The sequence below is a fragment of the Typopeltis vanoorti genome, chromosome 6 (assembly GCF_054136105.1).
Source record: "Typopeltis vanoorti isolate ZY-2024b chromosome 6, IOZ_Tvanoo_1.0, whole genome shotgun sequence".
NCBI lineage: Eukaryota > Metazoa > Arthropoda > Arachnida > Uropygi > Thelyphonidae > Typopeltis > Typopeltis vanoorti.
The window spans coordinates 155,994,861-156,015,402 of record NC_143554.1 but is presented as its reverse complement, the minus strand read 5'-3'; the positions used below and the strand labels follow the sequence as shown (position 1 = coordinate 156,015,402).

The 20,542-nt window shown below is 36.2% G+C and overlaps 1 protein-coding gene across 2 annotated transcripts in view; it reads left to right on the top strand.

Annotated features, from left to right (window-relative positions):
- Nucleotides 1–20,542, top strand: part of LOC150106127 (TNF receptor-associated factor family protein DDB_G0285149-like) — a 246,739-nt gene that overhangs the window by 15,516 nt on the left and 210,681 nt on the right. For both annotated transcript variants that reach the window (XM_090393876.1, XM_090393875.1), the window contains exon 2: nucleotides 13,826–14,081. In XM_090393876.1, the coding sequence (XP_090250002.1) occupies nucleotides 13,845–14,081 (237 nt within the window). In that variant the 5' untranslated portion in view covers nucleotides 13,826–13,844. The remainder of the gene's footprint in view (nucleotides 1–13,825; nucleotides 14,082–20,542) is intronic.

Sequence of the window (20,542 nt, the reverse complement as noted above, 5' to 3'; positions counted from 1 at the left end):
CTTATTCACAGATTCCTTTATAGTTTTCAGGGATAGCCCCTTGTTTTTGGTCCTTACCCCTGTTCCAACAAGTAAAAGAACTTCCCAGTTTCAACCCTGTAACTACTATTCAACAGTTTAAAAGCCTCAATCATATCACCTCTCCTCCTTCTATCTATCAAACTTTGCAATCCACATTCTCTCAGCCGATCCTCATAATAACTAGCATTGTCCAGTCCTGAAACCATCTTTGTTATCTGCATCTGTACCCTTTCCACAGCTAATTTATCCCCTTCAAATCCTGTGGACCAAATTTGAGAACAATAGTCCAAGCTTGGTCTGATCAGGACTTTATACGATGGAACGATAACTCTTTTATCTCTGCAGGTCAGCATCCTTCTCACTATTGCAGCAATCCTCTGGGTTACCTTCAACACCTTTGCAATATGTTGCCTGAATTTCAGGTTTCTATCAATCATCACAGGGTGCTTAAGGGTCAAAGCTAGATAACTGAGAGGAGAACTCCACATAGCCTTCAAAGGAATGCAGAGAACCGACCAGGGCTTCTGACCTAATGTCAAATCCTCACCTTCTCATGGGGCACCCTGTTAGTATCTACCTGGATACTGAACGGAAGAGGATGGACTGGCAATTTGGGATTTAGCCGACAAATTGTATTCTTATTGGCTTAAACAAAAATTTCAATTGATGGTACAACATGATAGAATTTCATGCTAGCTGAGGCGTCGCCCGGTTAAACAAGGTCCCCCGTTGTTTTTGCCAGGGAACCAGGAAAAACAGCGAAAAGACAGCTACTGGAACAAATCCTAAAACTTACCCGAACTCAACATTACCATAGTTCAAGATTGGTAATATCAACATAAGAAGCCTGAATGGCAAAGAAATTGAGCTAGCTGAGGAATTGGATAAGTACCAGATTGACACAATAGGGGTGACTGAAACAAAAAAGACAAAAACTGGTGAGATCTTTCTGAGCAATAAATACAAAATGTTATATTCAGGCAATGACAATCAAGGAAAAGAAGGAGTAGCCATAGTAGTCAACAATAAATACGGGGCTAATCTTAAATGGCAAGCAGTCTCAAGTAGAGCGATGTGGACAAATACGAGAATGGGGAACTGGACAATGAGACTCATTTGTGCCTATGGTCATACAGAAGGTTCTACTAAGGTAGAAGTGGAGGAATGTTTTGAAGCTTTAGAGAAAGCAAGCGACACAATGAAAATGGAAAATTTGGTGCTTGTTGGGGATCTAAATAGCAGAGTAGGAAATGATTGTCATACATACAAAAATATTTAGGGAAAATTTGGAGACAAGAGCAAAGCAAATAATAATGGCAAATACCTGTTGGATTTCTGCTCAGGACATGGACTGGTTATTACTAACACCATGTTCAACATAAAAATGTTCACAAATTCGCATGGAGAGAAGAGGCAAGGAATACGAAAGTCTCATTGACTATGTTATTGTTGATAGTGATGTTTTCTCGCTGCTGCAGGACGCCAGAGTGTACAGAGGATTTGAAATTGGAAATGATCACCATTCAGTCTTGAGCAGTTTAAAATTGAATTTCATATTGAAAAGAAGAACATGAAAAGAAGAAGTTTTAAAGAGAATAAAAGTTGAGCAGCTCTCAGATGTGAACTGTAGACTACAATACACAAATATTATTCAAGAAAAAATGAAAGAGTTTGAGATCAGGAACCTAACCTTGGAGATTCAGTAGCAAGCCCTGAAGAAAACATTGATTGATTCAACCACAGAGGCATGTGGTGAGGTTGTGTGCAAGGATAGAAAAATCAGAACTCCATGGTGGACACAAGAAGTTAAAGAGGCAGTGAAGGAAAAGAAGAAAGCATATCAAATGTTCCTGGCAAATAAGGCCATTTGTGCTCTTAGAGAATACAGAGACAAATGTAAGAAAGCTAAACACTGTGTAAAACTAGCAAAACAAAAGTCATGGGAGGACTTGGGTAAGAACAAAGAAAATAAATATCAAGAAGGTAGCAAGATATTCTGGAGGTTGTTGAAGAAGCTCAGAAATGGAGGAAAGAGTGCTATAAAAGGAATTAGAGATGATAAAGGTGACATGAAAACAGGAGTAAAAGATATCCTTGAAGTAATGAGTAATTACTTTGAAAAACTGCTAAATGAAACAAGCAGTGATGACAGCACAGTGATAAAAAAAACACTGACCAGGCATGCAGTCAGGTATACATATCCATACTTGAAGTAGTCAAAGTCATCAAAAGCCTGAAATGTAGGAAGGCAGTAGAAGTAGATGATATTCAACCAGAAATGCTCAGGTATGTAGGTATAAAAGTCTTACAGTAGCTGCACCACATAGTTCAGAAGGTCTGGACAGAGGGACGAATTCCAGATGACTGGAGTAGAGCTCTTGTAGTATCCATATATAAAAAGGGAAATAAAACGGAATGTAAGAATTAAGAGGCATTTCATTACTGAGTGTTCCTGGTAAGATATATGCAAGTATACTTGAGAAACGGTTGAGAAGGATTGTGGAAGAGAAGCTTGTTGAAGAACAAGCTGCATTCAGGCCAAATAGAGACTGTCAGGATCAGATTTTCACTTTACGACAGATAGTTGAGAAATCATGGTAATATAACAAAGATCTTTATTTAAGTTTTGTCGATCTGGAAAATGCATATGACAAGGTGCCGAGAGAGAAGCTATTCCAAATGCTACAGTTATATTGTGTTAATGGGGCATCATGTCAAGCAATACTTAGTCCTCATTTGAGTTGTAAGTCAGCAATTACAAGTGAAGGAAGTACATAAAGATGGTTTAATGTTAAATCTGATGTCATTCAAGGATGTACATTATCTCCTCTCTTATTCGTTATCTATATGGATCACATTATGAATGAAAGTGGTATTAAACCTGATATCAAAATTGGAGATGTTAATGTCAGCTCTTTGCTTTATGCGGATGATGTTATACTTCTAAATAAATCCGCTACAAGTCTGCAAGATTCCCTGACTAAATTGAATAACTGTTGTAATAGATATGGTATAATGGTCAGAATTAAAAAGACAAAGACAATGAAAATAGGCAGAAACATTGAAAATATCAACTGCATTTTAAATGGAGAACACTTATAGAACAACATAACATTTCAGCTACTTAGGCACGATTTTTTAGTGAAGATTTCAAGTTAAATATGGAAAAGACAACAGAATCAACAAAGCTGGTATGGTATGGTAAGTCAACCGAATAAATTTATATTAGCCAAAACACTAAATTAGCTGTACACAAGAAATTTTTTAAACCAATTTTAACTTATGGATCTGAGAGCTGGGTTAGAAGTAAAACACTTGACCAAAGACTAGAGACTGCAGATATGAGAGTCCTGGGAAAGATTAGGGGCACAAGCAGATGGCATTAAAGGCAATATCATATTAAAAACGAGGATATTAGGAAATACAAAGTCTATCATACCACTCCTTGAACCATTAACCGTCCCCACTCTCAGGCATTGCATTCCAAGGTTCAACCACCCTCCACCCAAAGAAACCACTCCTCACCCTCTTGCACACAGCCTCCTTTCGTAACTTCAAGCGATGGCCCCCTTGTCATCGTTCCTTCCCATCATTCCACCATTATCTACCTCTGTACCCTTTCCACAGTCAATTTATCCCCTTCAAATCCTGGGGACCAAATCTGAGAACAATAGTCTAAGTGTGGTCTAATCAGGGCCCTTATACAACGATATAGGTGGACTGATACAGTAAAAAGTGCCTTAGAAGACAGAAATATAAGACCTGATAATATTCGAGTCTTGATAGGTAACAGACTGATTTGGAGGAAAATTGTAGATAGGAAGTTAGTAATGGTGTAAATTTTTCATGTAGTACTATCATATCCTGTACACACCTTGAGGGTATATATCAAGAATTTCATGATGATCAATCATCACTGTTGCCTCCCCCTACCTCCTCTAGTACATCACCTCCTACAGAGTATGCAGCCTTCCATTCATGTATTCCAAACTTCAAGACTTTACATTTTGCTGGATTAAACTGAAACCTTCATTCATTTACCCATCTGTCCAATTTATTCACATCCTCTTGCAAGGCTGCCACATCTGCACTATTACTAATAACCCTTCTTAACTTCTTCATCTGCAAGCACCTGAGTATATTCCACTGACATTGTCATTGATATAAATGTTAAACAATACAGGTCCCAGTACTGGTCCCTGTGGGACTCTACTTGTAACCTTCTTCCTTCTTGATATTGCTCCACCATATGCAACTCTCTGATTTTGGTGTCTAGAAGAATCTTTGTTCACCATGCATGCAGAAGCACAAATTCAAGGAAACTCAAGCAATTAAGGTGGAAGCAAGTGATTTGTGTGAAGACAACCATGAAGCCAATGATGTCAAGTAAAAAGATTGAATAGGGTAGTCAGTTCCTGAAGTAAAGATAGCCAATCCTGAATCTAATTCACTATCCCAACATCTGAACCCATGTGCTGCAACTTAAATATCAGCCTTTCCGTCATCAACCACTCTTGTAACGTTATTATGAAATTCAATCATATTACTAAAGCAAGAGTGAGTTGGATGAAGGAAATTGCTACACAATGATTTTGCTGGATTTTTGCTCTCAAAAGGCATTTGACAGAATACTGTATTTAAATCTGTTACACAAATTAGAACAAATGGTTATGTGGATGAGAAGGTGGCTGCTGGACAGATATCAAAAAGTGGTATATGGAGGAGCAGAATCGAGGCAAAAACTGGTGATTAGTAGTGTCCTGCAAGGTTTAGTGCTGGGATCATTGTTGTTTAATTTATACATAAATGATATACTAATAATCTGAAAGAAAATATTCACTTGTTTGCTTATGATGCAAAATTCAGTAGAGTAATAGTTAATCAAGGGAAATGTGTAGAGCTTGCAGGATGATTTAAATAGGCTGTCAGTGTGGCTAAAAGATAATGGGTGTTAGTTTGATGTGGCAAAATGTAAAATTATGCATTTTGGGAAAAATAGATTACAAGCTGTTTATCATATTGATGGCACTTTACTCCAGGAAATAGATGAAGCTAGAGATTTAGGAGTGGTGGTGGTAGACAGAGTCAAAGTTTAGAGGACATATTGCTAAGGTAGCTCATATGATTACTTGGCTATTGAAGAACACATTAACATATAGAAATAAGGAAGTTATTATTCCTCTTTATAAGGGCTTGATACGTTCACATCTGGAATACTGTGCTCAAATCTGGTCCCCTCAGTTTCTTGGGAATCAGGAAGCAATCTAGGTGTGTGTGGATGGCTGAAGTTGGTTGATAGGAGAAAAACAGGGGATATGATAGAAACATTTAAGTTACTTAAAGAGGTTTATAAGATTGATGCGGGAGAAATGTTTATGCACTTGACTACAGGGATCAGAACAAGAAGTCATCTCTGGAAGTTGAAAAAAGGCCAGGTTAGTAGGGGAGTGAGGACTAGATTTTTTGCTTGGAGTGTTTTGAATGAGTGGAATGGGTTGCCAGAGTCAGTTGTGAGTGCTTTGTCTGTTAATGGATTCAAAGAGAGGTATGAGAGATTGCATCTCGTGAGTTGAGTCTTCTGACTCGATGGAGGTGCCCATAGCAATTTGAATTATATTTTATTGAATTCTTTTAATTTTATAAACTAATAAAAAGGCTTGAGGAAAAGGCATTAACTAATTAAATTTTATATTTTAAAATAAGAAAAATCAGCTAATGCCATTTTATATCTCATGGGAGTATGCAAACTCTTTTAGCTGTAATTTTTGAAAAGTAGTAGGCAGTTGTAGGGAGGCAACAATATAGCAGACATTTGCTACATCCTGTGTTCTTATCTCTGACCTTGGTATTTTCTGAAGTAGTAGTATGAGTTCTATAGTTGATAGAACTGAGTTATAGATTTAAACACACAAGTTTCTGGGGGATTAAATCCTATTTTCCTGTTTTAAATATTTACTGACTTGGAACTGGTTTACAAAAGGTCTCAAGAATGTTTGCTCTAGTCAATAGCTGGAATCAAACCATATATGACTTTTATTTTGGCAGTCTAATGTTATGGAAGTACACTTAGATCTGAGTTCTGAAATCTGAATGCTCAGGATATGTTTTTAGAATTTACAGTGCTGAACAAAACAGCACTAAAAGGAATCGTTTTAACCTTACATAAATAGAGAAATGTATGAACACGAATGGAACAGTACTGAACTTTTATTCAACAAGAAGTTACAATTATAATTGTTGTTATAGTAGAAGTCACTAAGTTTAGAGAAGCACCTATATCAATCTGATGTTTTTTCTAACTGCCTAGCCTGTAATTTTATATTGAGGGAAATGCTTTTTTTCTTTTCATCTTTGATTTTTCACATTCACTGCTTTTTTCTAGATATTATGGCTGAAAGAAGAATAATTTTTTTAATCATTTAAAGCATTACCATATGAATTTAATAAATGATGGCATGCATTTCATACTGAACACATCTAATTACTAATGGAGTCAGTACATTCAAGTATTATCACTTGAAGCTGTAGAATTCATTGAATTATGTATTTCAGAGGCATAGGAATGCTTTGGAATTGGGGCAGTTGTCAAGACTGCCCCAATTCCAAATTATCAAAATTGTCATGCTATAAAAGGTGCTTAGCTATGAATTTGCTAAGAGTGCTGAAATCTTAGATGTGCTACTAGAATTTGGGAAATTATATACTGTTATCTGGTGGTGCTGCTTGAAGGCAATGAGTTCAAGGAATTGGAAAATTACTGTTTTATTTATTGTTTGCAAAAGAGCATTATAATGAAATATCATTGAACAGGGTAATGTTTACTGGAGTCTTACTGATTTTCTACAAGGAAATTGTAGAAAATCAGTTCTACACTTTGAACTTATATATTGAGAGTTGTAGAGTGGGTGCCCTCCCTCAATGAGGCTTGGATTCCTTGGAGTTGTCACGTAATAATATTTAATTATTTGAAGTACATTCAAAAATAGATTTTGAATGCTCTTCCTGTTTTACAGTAGTATTCTAAGTAGATATTGTAGGCATTATTTAAAAACATTTATATTTAATAATTTTATACAACACAGCAGATAATGAAGTAGACACTTTTGAAGTATTTTCCTTACCATTCTTCAGGAGGATCACATTATGAAGATCTGTTACTAGACATTTGATGTAACAATATATATATATGTAAAAAAAATGTAAATTTTTTCAACTTTTTTTAAAAAAATATATCTCTAGATCATATTGTGATCACATTGCTAAGGTACTTTTACTCTAGTTACTGTTTACTCTAGTTCATAAATAAGAATGTAACTTCATCATCAAAGTTCTGATATATACCCTCAAGGAGGGTACAGGATATGATAGTATTACATGAAAAAACATCATTACTAACTTCCTATCTACAATTTTCCTCCAAATCAGTCTATTACCTGTCACGACTCCAACATTATCAGATCTTATATTTCTATCTTCTAAGGCACTTTTTATTATATCAATCCACCTATATCTGGGTCCTTTTCCAGTCACCCTAGCATAGAACACTTGTTTTCCTAATCTTTCTTCTCCCATTCTGTTTAAGTGACCATATCACCTGAGATTAGCTCTGCTAACACAGTCCTGGATGCTGACATTGACAAGTTCTTTCCTAATATTCTTGTGTTTAATATGATATTACCATTCATGCCATTTGTTCATGCCCCTAATCTTTCTCAGGACTCGCATATCTGCAGTCTCTAGTCTTTGGTCAAGTGTTTTACTTCTGACCAAGCTCTCAGATCCATAAGTAAAAATTGGCTTGAACACTGTCTTGTATACAGCTAATTTAGTGTTTTGACTAATATCTCTCTTATTCCATATAAATTTATTCAGTTGACTTCCTACCATACCAGCTTTATTGATTCTGTTGTCTATTTCCATATTTAATATATCATCTTCACTAAAAATCGTGCCTAAGTAGCTGAAATGTTTTATTGTTCTATAGGTTCTCCATTCACAATGCAGTTGATATTTTCAGTGTTTCTGCCTATTTTCATTATCTTTGTCTTTTTAATGCTGACTTTCATACCGTATCTATACAACAGTTATTCACTTTAGTCAGGGAATCTTGCAGAGTTGTAGCGGATTTATTTAGAAGCATAACATTGTCCGCATAAAGCAAAGGGCTGAGATTAACATCACCAATTTTGATATCAGGTTTAATACCACTTTAATTCATAATGTGATCCATATAGATAATGAATAACAGAGGGGATAATGTACATCCTTGTCTGACACCAGGATGTACATTATCCCCTCTCATCAAACCACCTTCCTGTACTTTCTTCAATCCTAACTGCTGACTCACAACTGAAATAAAGAACTAAATATTGCTTGATATGATGCCCCATTGACATCACATAACTGTAGCGTATTGAATAGCTGTTCTCTTGGCACCTTGTCATATGCCTTTTCTGGATCTACAAAACTTAAATACAGATCTTTGTTATATTTCCATGATTTCTCAACTATTTGTCATAAAATGAAGATTGAATTCTGACAGCCTGTATTGGCCTGAATCCAGCTTGTTCTTCACCATGCTTCTCTTCCACAATTCTTCTCAACTGTTTCTCAAGTATACTTGCATATATATTACCAGGATCACTCAGTAGAGTGATCCTGGTAAGATATATGCAAAAAAAAGATGGTTTATATAATCTCTCTGTAATTCTCACATTCAGTTTTATTTTCCTTTTAATATATGGGTACTATGAGAGCTCTACTCCAATCATCTGGAATTCGTCTCTCTATCCAGGCCTTCTGAACTATGCAGTGCAGCCACTGTAAGACTTTTATACCTCCAACCTTCATATTTGGGCATGTCTGGTCGAATATCATCTACTCCTGATGCCTTTCCTTATTTTCAGGCTTTTGATGGCTTTTTCTACTTCAAGAATGGATATGTGTTCCTGACTGCATGCCTTATCAGTGTTTTTTACCACTGTCCTGTCATTACTACTTGTTTCTTTAATAAATTTAGTTTAATCCTTTATCCAAGTGTGAGCAAACAAAGTTTGTGCCTGAAAGTATCTTCAGGACTGGGGTAAGGTAGTGCAACACCGGGCATCTCGTTGCAAAGGTGGACCAAGCTAACATCGCTCCTATCTCAGTATCTTCCATAATGCAAAACGCATCTCCTTGAGGATATGTATAATGTTATTCATTAAAGGAAGAGCCACTACCCAGACTAGGTTTGACCTTTATTGAGGTCTCTTCAGTGGGAACCAGGCCCAGACGTGGAGATACCAGGCAGAAGCAATAGCAAGGTGATATTTACCTATAGGAGTTGCCAAAAGGTGTGTCACCTTTTTATTAATGTTGAAGGTTTATTTTTCACTTGGTTAGACTATAATAAATTTCGTTTAATCCTTTATCCTAGTGTGTGAAAACAAAGTTTGCACCTGAAAGTATCTTCAGGACTGGGGTAAGGTAGTACAACACCTCACTATTGCTTCTGCCTGATATCTCCACATCTGGGCATGGCTCCCACTGAAGAGACCTCAATAAAGGTCGAAACTAGTCTGGGTAGTGGTCCTTCCCTTAATGCATAGCATTATACATATCCTCAAGGAGATCTCGATACAAAATTAATAACAGAAAAAACTCACGTACAAAGTTTATTTATTAGTATAATTTTCACCTGTGTGTCACAGGCATCTTCAGTACAAAACAATAACTGACAATTCCAAAAAGCACCACCTAAGTAGCTCATGTAAGATAACTAAAAAGGTCGATAACTTTCCTAAAAAAAAAAAAAAAAATCAATGCAATAAAAAGTTAGGAAAGATTAGTTGATTTGTAAAGTACTATCTCCCATAAAGGGGATAGACGTAAGCCGTCGGATCTGTTTAAGTTAGGAGAATGAAGTATAGTTTCACATGTTTCTTTATAAAGGCGTTCCATGAGAAACTGACTTTTGTGAAGAACTCTTGTCTTTCTCCAATGAACTCTGTGTCTAGTGAAGATGGCATATTCTGCAAGTCCAGACTTTTCAGGTTTAAAGTATTCAATATAAGATTGGTGTTCTTCTAGCCGAATAGAGGCAGATCTTCCCGTTTGTCCAAAATAAGATAATTCACAAGAGCACGGAATCTGGTAGACACCTGGATGATTAAGATGTGGAAGCTTGTCCTTAGGAGAAGTGAGAAAGGTGGAGATTTTTCTAAACGGTCGAAAGGCAACAAAAATATTCAGTGGTTTTAAACCTTTTGCTATACGTTCACTGATGCCTTGTTACATAAGGGATAGTAATGCTCGTTATTTCTTCTGTGTTTGAAGAGGAAGACATATTAAAACTACTCAAAGTTCTTTTAATGAAGCAATTCTTATAACCATTAGATAGAAAGGAAGAAGTTATATATTGTAGTTCTTTCTGTAAAAGATTGTCTGAAGAACAAAAGAAGTGGGCCTGATGAACTAGTGTTATAATAGTTCCTGCCTTTTGACTGGGATGGTGATGAGATTCTGCATGGATATAATGGCCTGTATGAGTCTTCTTTCTATAAACTGAGAAATATAGGTTACCATCTGGTTGGCGAAGAAAATTAGAAGATCTAAAAAGTCTAACTGCTTATTTGATTCTACTTCTAGGGTAAACTTGATCCTAGGATGAAATGCATTTAACTTAGTGAGAAATTGTTGAAATTCATCCGAGGAGCCATTCCATACAGCAAAAATGTCATCAACATATCTGAACCAATGAGTAGGTCTGGGAGAAATGTTGTCAAAGATACGTTGTTCAAAATGTTCCATAAAGAAATTGGAGATAGCAGGAGAAAGAGGATTACCCATTGCTGTTCCTTCAATTTGTTGATACAACTTATTTTTAAAGAAAAAATACTCAGAATTTATTACAAAATCAAATACGTTTACAATGTCTGAAGGAAATTCCTGTTGTAGTAATTCGATGCTTTCCGAAAGAGGCACATTTGTAAATAAAGAAACAACATCTAAACTGATCATGATATCAGAAATGTCCAAATGAAGATCTGAAATTTTATTTTTGAAATATAAAGTATTTTTTATATAAGTATCAGTTCTTCTAGTTGAAGAGGAGAATAAATTTGATAAAAATTTTGAGATTTTGTAAGTGGGGCAACCTACACAATCTATGACTGGTCTTAACGGAATGCCTGGTTTATGAACTTTCTCACTTCTCCTAAGGACAAGCTTCCACATCTTAATCATCCAGGTGTCTACCAGATTCCGTGCTCTTGTGGATTATCTTATTTCAGACAAACGGGAAGATCTGCCTCTATTCGGCTAGAAGAACACCAATCTTATATTGAATACTTTAAACCTGAAAAGTCTGGACTTGCAGAACATGCCATCTTCACTAGACAAAGAGTTCATTGGAGAAAGACAAGAGTTCTTCACAAAAGTCAGTTTCTCATGGAACGCCTTTATAAAGAAACATGTGAAACTCTATTTCATTCTCCTAACTTAAATAGATCCGACTGCTTACGTCTATCCCCTTTATGGGAGATAGTACTTTACAAATCAACTAATCTTTCCTAACTTTTTATTGTATTGATTTTTTAAAAATTTTTTTTTTTAGGAAAGTTATTTACCTTTTTAGTTATCTTACACGAGCTATTTAGGTGGCGCTTTTTGGAATTGTCAGTTATTGTTTAATTTGAGCTTAATGTACTGAAGATGCTTGTGACACACAGGCGAAAATTATACTAATAAATAATCTTTGTACGTGAGTTTTTTCCATTATTAATTTTGTATCGATATGTCTACTCATGGTATACCTCTTTTAAAACTCAAGGAGATGTGTTTTGCATTATGGGAGATACTGAGATAGGAGTGATGTTAGCTTGGTCCACCTTTGCAACGAGTTGCCCGGTGTTGTACTACCTTATCCCAGTCCTGAAGATACTTTCAGGCGGAAACTTTGTTTGCTCACACGTGGATAAAGGATTAAACTAAATTTATTATAGTCTAACCAAGTGAAAAATAAACCTTAAACTGCTTGTTTCATTTAGCAATTTTTCGAAGTAATTACTTCATACTTAAAGGATATCTTTTTCCCCTGTTTTCATGTCACCTTTATTATCTGTAATTCCTTTTGCAGCACTCTTTCCTCCATTTCTGAGCTTCTTCAACAACCTCCAGAATATCTTGCCACCATCTTGATATTATTTTCTTTGTTCTTACCAAAGTCCTCCCAAGACTTTTGTTTTGCTAGTTTTACACAGTGTTTAGCTTTCTTACATATCTCTGTATTCTCTAAGAGCACAAGTTGACTTATTTGCCAGGAACTTTTGATATGCTATTTGATATCTTCTTTTCTTTCACTGCCTCTTTAACTTCTTGTGTCCACCATGGAGTTCTGATTTTTCTATCCTTACAGACAACCTTACCACATGCCTCTCTAGCTGAATCAATTAGTGTTTTCTTCAGGGCTTGCCACTGAAGATGTTGCTGTTCTCAAACTCTTTCATTTTTTTCTTCAATCATGTTTGTGTATTTTAGTTTACAGTTCACATCTGAGAGCTGCTCAACTTTTATTTGCCTGAAAACTTTCTTACATGTTCTTCTTTTCAATATGAAATTCAATTTTATCCTGCTCAAGACTAAATGGTGATCACTTCCAATTTCAAATCCTCTGTGTACTCTGATGTCCTGCACCAGCGAGAAAAACATCACTATCAGCAATAACATAGTCAATAAGACTTTTCTTATCCCTTGCCTCTTCTTTCCATGTGAATTTGTGCACATTTTTATGTTGGAACATTGTGTTAGTAATAACCAGTCCATGTCCTGAGCAGAAATCCAACAGGTATTTGCCATTATTATTAGCTTTGCTCTCTTCTCCAAATTTTCCCTAAATATTTTTGTATGTCTGACAATCATTTCCTACTCTGCTATTTAGATCACCAACAAGGACCAACTTTTCCTTTTTCATTGTGTCAGTTGCTTTCTCTAAAGCCTCAAAAAATTTCTCCACTTCTACCTTAGTAGAACCTTCTGTGGAACCATAGGCACAAATAAGTCTCATTGTCCAGTTCCCCATTCTCATATTATTATTATTATTATTATTTAGGCCTTCTGCCTAAATAATATTATTATTATTTAGGTGCCGTAGATCCTTCCTAGGAAACACAAGTCCATCAAGACTCATCATGGGAAGTCCCTCGTAGGAAACACAAAGTCTGTCACACCACTCTTTAAACACATTGACTCCTCGCTGTCATCACTCTATCAGGCAATGCATTCCACGGTTCAATCACCCTCCATGCAAAGAAACCACTCTTCACCTGATATTTGCTCTGCTCTCCACATCACTACTCGAGACTGCCTGCCATTCAAGAAGATTCGCGTCGTATTTTGTGTTGAATACTATAGCTACTACTTCTTTTCCTTGATTGTCATTGCCTGAATGTAACATTTTGTATTTATTGTTGCAAGAATGTAACTTCTTATTCAATAACATTTCAGCCAAAAAACTTTCTGAAACCACTCACTGTTTTAAGTATAGTCACGTCACATTTAATTATATACACAGGCATCAGTCACAGATGGATGATATTGTTTTACAAATCAGATTTAAACTCACAGTTAAGTGTGGTGCTGACTATAGTGCTACATACGACAGCTGTAGTATTTCTAAAACAGTAACCAATACTATTACTCAGTAACAGTTTTATAAATTTCAGTAAGAAAAAAAAAAAAAAAAAAATCCATTTATTTTTAAACAGCTAGAAATGAGATGAATTTTTAAAGTATGTGGTTTGATTTGATTTTTTTTTTCTTTCAGAACACAAGCTCGGGTAGGAATGGCTACCGAAGTTGATGCAGTGGCTTTAAATAATCTTGTGAATCTCCCAAAACTAAATGATATTGAATTTAAAGATCCATATCCAAAGAGTCACTTATGTTCCCAGTGCAAAAGTAAAAACCTTGAAGTGTGGAAGACTTGTTGTGAAATGCTGTGCCTGAACTGCATTCAAAAAGCAACCACTGGTGACCTTTTTGCGTGTACTGTATGTGGAAAAAATGAAAGAAAATCTGAGGTTAGCATTTCATTATATCAAAAGGATGTTAGGTTTAACTATTAAATACTTCATGTTAGTGCTTCATTGTATAAACAACACCAAGAGATGAAAAAATAATTAATTTATTGAACTTACTAATATTTTGATGGTTTTATACCCACCATCATCAGAGCACATTTTATAACTGTGTTAAGCACATAAGCATTACACTAAAACATTAGAAACAATTCCATTTGTAACTGATACATAACTAATGTCCTAACAAGGTGCCCTCTATGGGCCAGTTAACTATCAAGTTAATATCGAGAAGTCAGGTTATCTGGTCTAATAATGATTGTTTACCAGATCTTAGGCAAGTTAATTAACCATACGTGTCGAGGTTGGGGTAGTGCTTCATAGCAGATGCTGATTCTAAAATAGTCTTTCAGACCTATAACAAATAGGTCTTCTAGTTCTGACTTTCTGTAAAGAAGACTGCAGATGTATTTTTTGTGTTCTTCAAGGCAGACATTGTTAGGACATCAGTTCTGTATCCATTCAGTTCACACTTGAAGTAGGAGAAGAAAATTGAAATGCCTTCTTCAATCACCCTATTCTTCATTAGCCAGGTGGTTGATTCACTTCTCTGATTTTAGGAATAAAAGTCATGCTGGACTTGACATTCATGCAGTCTCTTTCACATCATCATTCTTGTCAAAAATCTCCACTATTAAGACTTTCCAACATTGAATTCACTCTTTGTCTACCAAAGCCCTGCTATTTCAAGAAATTGATTACATTATTATATTTACTGCTATTTTGCCTGCTTCTGTTTAGGAGTGTCCCTGTTTAAATGTCATTGGCTTTTTTACTCACGGATTTTTAGGGCATTGTAGATGTATATTTACCAATAAATATATGTAGCATAAAGGAAGAGAAATTTACACATATCTTTTTCTGGGTGTTGTGGCTTTTTCTTCTTTCTGCGATGTTCAAACTACTGTGTGTGTGTAAGGGGGGGTTAGGCAATGTGGGAGAATTAAAATAGAAATGGAAAAAACATGTTTTTTTTAATAATATATACATATATATTATATTATTAGGGGTGGGCGGAGCATTTTTTTATATTTATATAGGGTGGAAAAGGGTGAAAGGGGTTGAAAACAGCAACTGATTTTTGGAGGGGGGAAAGGAGGTTGATGGGGTGCGGTCCGTTTCGACTATGCTTGGTCGTCGTCTGAACACATGGACGAAGTGAATGCTATGTCAGGTCGGGTAGGTGCTTCTGCTTTTGAAGTGTTTGTGTTATCGCCTATTGGTCGGGGTTGTGACCTCAATTTTATGTTGTGAAGCTTCCAAACCTTGGAGATTATGTAGGGCCTGTGGACGTTGATAGAGTTCGCGTCACATTTTATGGCTATTGTTTCCGATATTCTAAGCATTGTTTCATTGTCTTGTCTGTCTACTATGATGGCGTTGTCGATCTACGGGGTATGTTTTTGTTCAAGGCCATCAACAGCTATTTCTGTTTTTACTGTGCTTTGTATTCGATTTTTCTTGTTGATGTTGCTTTTTTTAGTGTTTAAATGTTCGGGAATAGGGATGTTACAATTGTGGAAGTGTTCTTGTAGTGTTGCCCATAAAGACCTGATGGTGTAACCTCATCATCATCAAATTCCTGCCATGTACCCTCAAGGGGTATACAGGATATGATAGTACTACATGAAAAAAATTACATCATTACTAACTTCCTATCTACAATTTTCCTCCAAATCAGTGTGTTACTTGTCAAGACTCCAACATTATCAAATCTTATATTTCTATCGTCTAAGGCACTTTCTACCATATCAATGCACCTATATCTTGGTCTTCCTCTAGGTCATTTTGTTGCCAACCTTGCAGATTACACTTGTTTTGCTAATCTTTCTTCGCCCATTCTGTTTAAGTGACCATACCATCTGAGATTAGCTCTGCTAATGCATTCCTGGATGCTGACAATGTCAAGTTCTTTCCTAATATCCTCGTTTTTAATATGATATTGCCAATGATGCCATCTGTTCACGCCTATAATCTTTCTCAGGACTCTCATATCTGCGGTCTGTAGTCTTTGGTCATGTGTTTTACTTCTGACCCAGCTCTCAGATCCATAAGTTAAAACTGGTTTGAACACTGTCTTGTATACAGCTAATTTAGTGTTCCGGCTAATTTCTCTCTTATTCCATATGAATTTATTCAATTGACTTCCCACCATACCAGCTTTGCTGATTCTGTTGTCTATTTCTATATTTAATTTACCATCTTCACTAAAATCTTGCCTAAGTAACTGAAATGTTTTACTTGCTCCACAGGTTCTCCATTCACAACACAGTTGACATTTTCAATGATTCTACCTATTTTCATTGTCATTGTCTTTTTATTGCTGACCTTCATACCATATCTATTACAGCAGTTATTCAATTTAGTCAGAGAATCTTGCAGACTTGCAGTGGATTTATTTAGAAGCATAACATCGTCTGCATAAAGCAAAGAGCTGACATTAACATCTCCAATTTTGATATCATGTTTAATATACCACTTTCCTTCATAATGTGATCCATATAGATAATGAATAACAGAGGGGATAATGTACATCCTTGTCTCACACCAGATTTAACATTAAACCATCTTCCTGTACTTCCTTCAATTCTAACTGCTGACTTACAACTCAAATAAAGACTGTAAGTATTGCTTGATATAATGACCCATTGACACCATATGATATTCAATACTGTAGTGTATTGAATAGCTTCTCTCTTGGCACCTTGTCGTATGCCTTTTCCAAATCGACAAAACTTAAATACAGATCTTTGTTATATTCCCATGCTTTCTCGACTATTTGTCGTAAAGTGAAGATCTGATCCGACAGCCTCTATTTGGCCTGAATCTAGCTTGTTTTTCACCCAGCTTTTCTTCCGCAATTCTCCACAAAAGACACAATAAAGAAACAAAGTGTGCAGGATTTTGGTTCCGTGTTCCCATTGTAAGAAATGAGAGATGCCGTTTAGTTAAAAGAAAGAAGATAATGTGTGTTTCATCATCCAGTGATAGTAACGAGAGAAAGAAATCTATACAGAAGTCTGTGCCCACGTGGTGATTTTTACAGCCATAGAATAGATGATCCTATGTATGTCCTTGATTGTAACATGTAAAGTAAAGATCGTGAACACCCATCTTAATGCCAAAGGAACTTAGGAGTTATAAGTTATAGAAGAGTTCATTCTAGGAAGGTACAATCGGAAAAGGGTAGAAACCAGTGTAGAAGACCCAAGTAAAAAGGTACTATAAGAATCTCGTGTCAATTCAAATCATATGTAACTGTAACTCATTAATGTAACTAGTTAATCCCTTCAACTGTTCAATACCAGAACAGTTGAAGGGATTAATGAGAATTATACTAGGACTTTAGTACATGTCAGACTAGAATGAGAATAAGCTTGTTACTATTAATTAATAAGTATTCATGTGCCTAGAGATTTATGCACGTTCATTGTATTTCATTTAAGAGAGTTTTAAAGGTCAAAAGTGTGTATTAGCTCAGTGATAGGATAATTTTAATCCATATTGTCATAGTAAGAAAATTAGAGTAACTGATTATGTATGTCCTAGAAAGTACAGAATTGTAGTGTGATCAGACCAGTAAGGGGTTAGATAAAGATTCAACTAGTTCTAGGACTATATATGTTTGTTTGTATAGAATCTGTTATGGCGGTATGATCACAATTCCCATATAGGATCTTAGCCTAATACTTGTGTTTAGCTAGTGTTAATTTGTATTATATATTATTAGTATTGAATTGAGTTTTATTTGATAAAGAATGAATTGTACCATGTTTAAAAGTTCAATAAACTTTTGTTCAACGAAAATACAGTTGTCTGAGATTGCCGCTCAATGCACCACTTGTAACAACGTACGAACTTAATCACGCAGGGGGGGGGGGGGTATTTTGTTAAGTTACGAGATAACAGTCATGATTGCATTATAGTATTCACACTCAGACATATTTTGGTAATTGCTCCTTGTTTTTAAATTTTATATCTTAAACTAAATGTCCTGAAAGGCGCAGTATAAAATAAATATTTAAGGACACTAAGGGGAGAAGAAGCTTGGATATTTGTATTTTTGTGATATCTCGTATATAGATAAGATTTGGATAAAGACAAGTAGAGTTTCACATGTAAGGATAGTTGATAAAGCATAATAATCATAAATTGGGACACACCAGTATATGTGGAACTACAAGAGGGGTGATTATGAAGAGCTCAGGAGACAGCTTGCAGGTGTAGCATGGATGAGGAGTTAGCTGGAAAAGAGATCAATGCAGCTTGGGGGATTTTCAAAAACTATCTAGTAGATGCAATGTCTAAATGTATTCCAAGGGTGAGAAGGTTAAATAAGATAGGTGTGAGATGGATGAATAAAGAGATTAAGCATGCAATGCAGAGAAAAAGGGCATTGTGGAGGCAGCAGAAGAGAAGTGGAATTAACCAATTCCATGAGGTCTACAAAGACCAGGCAAGGAGGGTGACTTGGTTAGTGAGGGTAGCTAAAGAGAGGTATGAACAGCAGTTAGCTAATGAAGCCATAAAGAATCGTAAGGAGTTCTTTCAATATGTAGCCAGCAAAAGAATGAATGATTATGGAAGGATGCCATTGATTGGAGAAAATGGTATAAAGACAGCTGTTGTGGAATTTGTGGGGGAGATACTTAATGAGCAGTTCATAAAGGTCTTTCAATCTTGTGAGTGTGACTTCATGGAGAGATTGAGAGCAGTTGATGATGGGGAGGAGAGACTGACTGTAAGTGAGCAAGCGGTGTATGGGGAAGTTGAGTAAACTAGATGTTAATAAGGCTGTGGGACTTGATATATCACCATGTATTCTGAAGGAATGTGCCAGGGAGGTGACACCTTCCATGACATATTTTTTTAATACGTGTCTTGCACTCGGTCAAGTTCCTAAGGAGTGGAGAAGGGCAAGATTGTGCCACTTCATAAAAGGAGGTGATTGAACTCAAGCATCAAACTATAAGCCTATCTGTGTGTCAGGTGTTGTCGTTAAGTTGTTGGAGAAGCTTTTGAGAACTAGGATCCGGAGTTGGGTTGACAACAATGGTATTATCTTTGATTGACAGCATGGATTTGCTAAAGGGAGGTCATGTTTTAGTAATATACTTGCTTATTACAATAAAGTGACTGCTTCCTTGGACAGAGAAGAAAGACACACAGTAATCTACTTGGATTTCGCAAAGGGTTTTGATAGAGTACCTCATGATAAGTTGACAGTCAGACTAGAGCAGATGGGGTTGGATATTAGATTAGTGCATTGGATTGGAGACTGGCTATCTGATAGGTATCAACAAGTTGTGTATGTGGGGAGCAATATCCAGGAAAAGAAAAGTCACTAGTGGAGTTCCTCATGTGTCTGTTTTAGGGCCATTACTGTTTAACTTGTATATTAATGATATTTGCGAAGATTTGGATGGAGCTATTCAGTTGTGTGCAGATGATGCAAAGTTGGGATGAACCATGAAGAGTAGTGAAGATGTTGTGGCCCTACAAGAAGACTTGAATAAATTGAGTGATTATGCACGGAAATGGGGATGTGAGTTTAATGTTGCAAAATGTAAGGTTTAAAATTTGGAAAACAAAGATGGGATGCAGAATTTATGCTTGGTGAGAGTATATTTTTGGAGGTGGAGGAAATAAGAGATCTGGGGGTGATAATGGATAAGGATCTGAAATTTAGAGGACACATAGCCAAAATTGTGCAGACATCACAAAGGCTTCTGGGAATGATGCAGAGGAAACTGACGTGTAGAAGTAGGGATTTTCTTGTTCCTTTGTAAAAGGCTTTGATTAGGCCACACTTTGACTATTGTGCCCAGAAGAATAAAGAGATGTTGGAAAGGTCTAAAGGCGACTGACTAAGGTAATTTCCTATCTCTGGAATGTCGAGATTGAGAAGATGTAATTTGCAGAGTCTGGTGGACAGGAGGAAGAGGGGAGATATGATGAAACCTACAAGTTGGAAGGGATTGTTATAGGATCAATGCTGGAGAAGTTCTACATAAAATAGTGGAAGATATGGGGAGAACCAGAGGTCATTCCTGGAAAATGTATAAAGAGGGTGTGAGTAGGGGAGTGAGAGGCAGGTTTTTTTTTGTGCAGAGTTGTAATGATTGGAATGAATTGCCTGAGAGTGTGGTGACTGCAAGGAGTTTGAATGTGTTTAAGACATGGCATGATGAGCTGTATGCGTGATAAAAAAGGAACTCCTAGATGAATCTTTGACTCCAATGAGGTCTTGGGGTAATAATAATAATAAAGCCCTGAAGAAAACTGATTGATTCAGCCAGAGAGGCAATTGGTGAGGTTGTCTGCAAGGATAGAAAAATCAAAACTCCATGGTGGACACAGGAAATTAAAAAGGCAGTGAAGGAAAAGAAGAAAGCATATAAAAA